A 4,300-nucleotide genomic window follows, 5' to 3' on the forward strand; every position below is an offset into this window, starting at 1 on the left:
TCCATTCAGGGTGGTTACGATTAGAGAACACAATGTTGTTACTATTGAAAGTCTACAGGAACCAAAGAAAAAGCGGACAGTTCATGTTGAACAGCTAAGGTTCCCCGCGATTGCAACTTTGTAGACACCTGGGATGCCTTCTCTAAAAACCAGAATCATAAGTTTTATTTATTTTTTTTCCTATTGTTGTATATATTTCATTTATTTGTGTAATTTCAATAAGACGTACATAGCTCCCGAAATGGTGTATGGTGAGTTGGGGGAAGATACAGTGCAAAGTGCAAGTGATAAACAAGGAGTTGTGTAAATAGAATGGACAGGTAGAAATACTAGTTTTTGGTTGTAATGTTTCAGAAATACAAGTTTTTGTTTGTAATGTTTCTTTTTATTTTATATATTTATATATCTTTTTATCGTAATATTACTAATATTTTAATTTGACTATGTATGTTTATCATTTTGTTCTATTGGAAATATCTTTCGGATGATGTCTTTTTATTTGTTTAATTTTTGAGTTTACGAGGAAGTGTTCGTAAACTGGCAGGGGGGAGTTATATTTACAGACTGTGTAGAATAAATCTTAATACCTAACTCCCTCTGTCAACAACTCGAGAATCTATAAATGTAGGATTACTGATAGAATAAAGCAGTCTATTATCAGCAACCATGAGTGTGTTTTCTTCTACCTTCTTTCCTTTTTTTTTGATTTTACAACCCGCCATCTCGTATCTTATATATATATACCATATATAAACCGCGGTCAAACTGTCAAGATAAAAAATGATGCTGAATTTTTTGCTTTGATTTGGCTTTTCTGATGAGACTCGATAAATACTGAACATTAGATACATTGGATAGAACAATGCATTATTTGTAAAGATTGCAACTATCTGTTTTATTACTTTTTCTTATCAGTATGCAATTGTAATATAAGACTGTCGGAAGTTAGTCCGGGTGGCGGTAATAAAGGTACAAAATAGTAAAAAAAAAAACTATTTAATGTTAACCAACGTTTCGCTGCACTTTGCAGGGTTTCGTCAGGGCTAAATGAAAAAAAAAAATTGAATGTTACCCTTTTTGACGGTTAGCAAAGAAGTGGGGAAACCTATGCCTGCCTCTTTCTTCCTTACTAACTTGTCAGTTGTCATATTTTTTTCTATCAAGAAAGGTACTTCCCTCTCTCTTTATTTATTATTTTTATTAATATTTTAAATATTTCCTTTTTACTTGTTACTAAACATCATCTTTGCCTCATTTACTTTACCTATCTGTTTACCTTTAACACCTTAGACTTAATTAATTGCGGCCACACAGTTGCCTAACCTCACAATAAGTTCTAAAAGGACTTAGTCTCAAAATAATAAAGTAATTTTTATTTTATTTCATTTCTACCACTAATATTTTAGTTAGCTCAGTTTTTATAATTAATAAATTAATAAGAACTTATTAGCTCAGTTACTACTTTTTGCACTTGAAATTTGTTTCCAGTGCCTCAGAAGACAGGAATGGAATTGCAACCGCAATGTTGTGTAGGATATAATTTGTATTAAAAGAGAAAATACAGAGACTATGACGTACTATATTTAACACTATCTACAGACTAGTATATACAACTTGTCTCCTAAAGTGTACTTCAGCTCTAGAATTTAGAATTAGAATTACAACGATCCTTATCTGTAAAATAATTTACAAAATTTTATGGTAATAGGTAAGTAAGTGGTAGATGGAAGCAGGTGGGTAAGGGGTTAGAGTATTTATGTGCCATTTGACAAGGTTGGGATAGGTTAGAGCTAGAGGAGGGGATTGTCTACGAGGGAGGTTTCTAGGAATTTGGAATACATAGGCTGCGTTATAGCTTTGTGTTATAGATTTTTTTTTTTGTATATTTTAAGGTGCGGTACTACTTTTACCAATTGTAAATGTTTCGTCTGGGTTTGGGGCGTGTATTCTCGTGTCATGGTTAGGTTCTTATTGCTGTTCCTGTGTGATCAACATTTAGACTATTTATTTGAACATTTATAATAATAAAGTATATCTATAAAGCCAGGAGTACGATGACTCACGGTTGACAATTTTGAGTGCAAGTTATTCAACGGGGCGAAAGGTAGAGATTGTATGAAATAAAGAATTAATCTGAGTTGAATAAGGATTAACATGAAAACTTTAATTTCAGCAATGAACTAATGTACAAAAATATTTATAATGATTTATTATTATAATATTCCTAAAAATTCACTTTTTCTCCTCCAAATAAAGCCTAACTACAAGTATAATAAAATATAAAGAAGTGATAAAAATATACTAATAATAATTGAAATACCTCAGTATAACTTGGTGGTGCTGGAAATTCTTCCTCAAGCACATGGTGAAACAGTAATCGTAACGACTATCATGTTGAAGCGAGTTCATACTGTCTTTATCCATTTCTCCAAATAACTTTGTATACAGATCCTCTATTCTACTTTCTATGTGTTCCAAAGAGTTGTTCAAGAGCTTTAGTTGCAGGGATATGTTCTCTGTCAGGTTAATAAAAATGAAACCCGCGCCACCAATGATAGCGGCCAATAGGAAACCGGCTCCCATTTGTCCGAAGACTGCGAAGTAGAAACCAAAGCCGTTCTTTGAATAGTGTGGGTACTTGATGTAAGGGTGTGGAAGTTGGTATTCGAATATCGCATCGGTTCGGTTGAAATCGAAAGAGCCTGCATTAAAATCGATTATTGGTGAAGCTGTCAGGACGATACCAGCAGCGAATGCAACTCCCAATGGAATAAGAGTCAATCGGCGACGATTCTTTTCCATAGTAGATCGCAGGAGTTCTTCCCCGATCACAGAAGGTTCATGATAATCGTAAAAATCAATTGACAGCAACCAATGGATATGGAATAGATTGAAATTCTTCCATACGAACGTTCCTAGAACGATGACGGAGACTTGCATGAGGAGGCAGAAGTGGACGTTCTGGCTGAAGAGGGCCATGTTGAAATCAAAGATGGTGATAGTAGATTTTATAAGCATTAACATTTGGTAAACCAGCATCATAGCGTAGCTCATAACCTGCATCATGCTAAAGATGCGGTATTTACCGTCCATCTTGGGATAGAGGCCGGATATTTGCGGGAGATAATAATAGTGCTTGAAAATGTATGCATCCACTGATGTATTAGCCTCGGATTCTTCTTGGTGTTGCCACATAGTTCCAATCGAAGAACTGATTGTTTCTTATATTGGCTCTTATGATTGGAACTGATATTGGCTACTGCACTGTAACCTAACATGCAAAGTGAATTTCATATGAGACCTTTTCAGAAACTTTTTTCTTTCTCAGACTTTCGTAATATCTATGCAATAAATATGTAGATTCATTTATAAGAACGCTATTAGCACGCTATTTGTGATTGGAAATAAAATAATTAGAAATGCATTCGCTATCTGTCACGATTCAGACCTGCATGTAAGCCAAACACTGATGGCTAACAAATAATTTATTCTTGTTCTTTGTGGTACCTTAGTCAAAGTCGTTCTACTATTTATCAATTCTTTCATTACGTCAAAGGTTTCAGAAAACTTGAAAATACAACAGGGTTGTTCATCAGTTGTGTATAGATTTCAAAAAAACCTTACGATTCTATTGACTGTAGGATTCTATAGTGAAGCTAAATAATATTTTGATCTAATAGGGAATACCAAAGAGATTAGTGAATCTAGTTCGGATGCGCATGGCCGAAACGTTTAGTAAGGTATGAATCGGTGATCATTATTTTGAGATTCCCGAAGTTCGGTTAGGTTTAAAACAAGGCGATTCTTTATTACTCATCTTATTTAATCCAGCACTAGAATACGTTATTAAAAATGTGGTGAATGCAGAAAAGGTTTTAGCTTTAGGTGGTAAAATACCGGTGCTTGGGTATGATGATGTTGGATATTATTGGGTGAAAACAAGGAAACTATAGAACTAAATATAACTAAGTTGATAAATTCTAATAAGGAACTAGGTAAAAAAAAAATTAATTTTGTGTAACATTAAATGCGTTCAGTCCTTTTCATTCCAAAGCCCTTCTAATAATAGCCAATGCCCCTTATTAAGTTACAAACAAGACCTTCATCATACCCTTACCACTTCTCTCCTTGGTCTCACACCATCCAAATTCTCAAACTCAAAACCTTACCCATCATCCTCATCACCTAGTGCAATCCCTATCCAGTATCATCCTATTAATGCAATCCGCCTATGTTTATTCATGATGTGTATGAATAATTTTATTTTTATCCATTTTAGTTTATACTTAATTATTTTATT

The 4,300-nt window shown here is 33.9% G+C and overlaps 1 protein-coding gene across 1 annotated transcript; it reads right to left on the bottom strand.

The window, feature by feature from the left end:
- Nucleotides 1-2,320: 2,320 nt before the first annotated feature.
- On the bottom strand, nucleotides 2,321-3,195 carry LOC136796671 (uncharacterized; the record flags this gene model as incomplete). The annotated part of the gene is made up of 1 exon (XM_067051002.1): nucleotides 2,321-3,195. A coding segment is annotated over exon 1 (875 nt), but the record flags the coding sequence as incomplete, so codon positions are not given.
- Nucleotides 3,196-4,300: the final 1,105 nt, after the last annotated feature.

Source organism: Halyomorpha halys, unplaced genomic scaffold, assembly GCF_000696795.3.
Source record: "Halyomorpha halys isolate HHAL.00 unplaced genomic scaffold, Hhal_1.1 Scaffold1060.1, whole genome shotgun sequence".
Classification (NCBI taxonomy): Eukaryota; Metazoa; Arthropoda; class Insecta; order Hemiptera; family Pentatomidae; genus Halyomorpha; species Halyomorpha halys.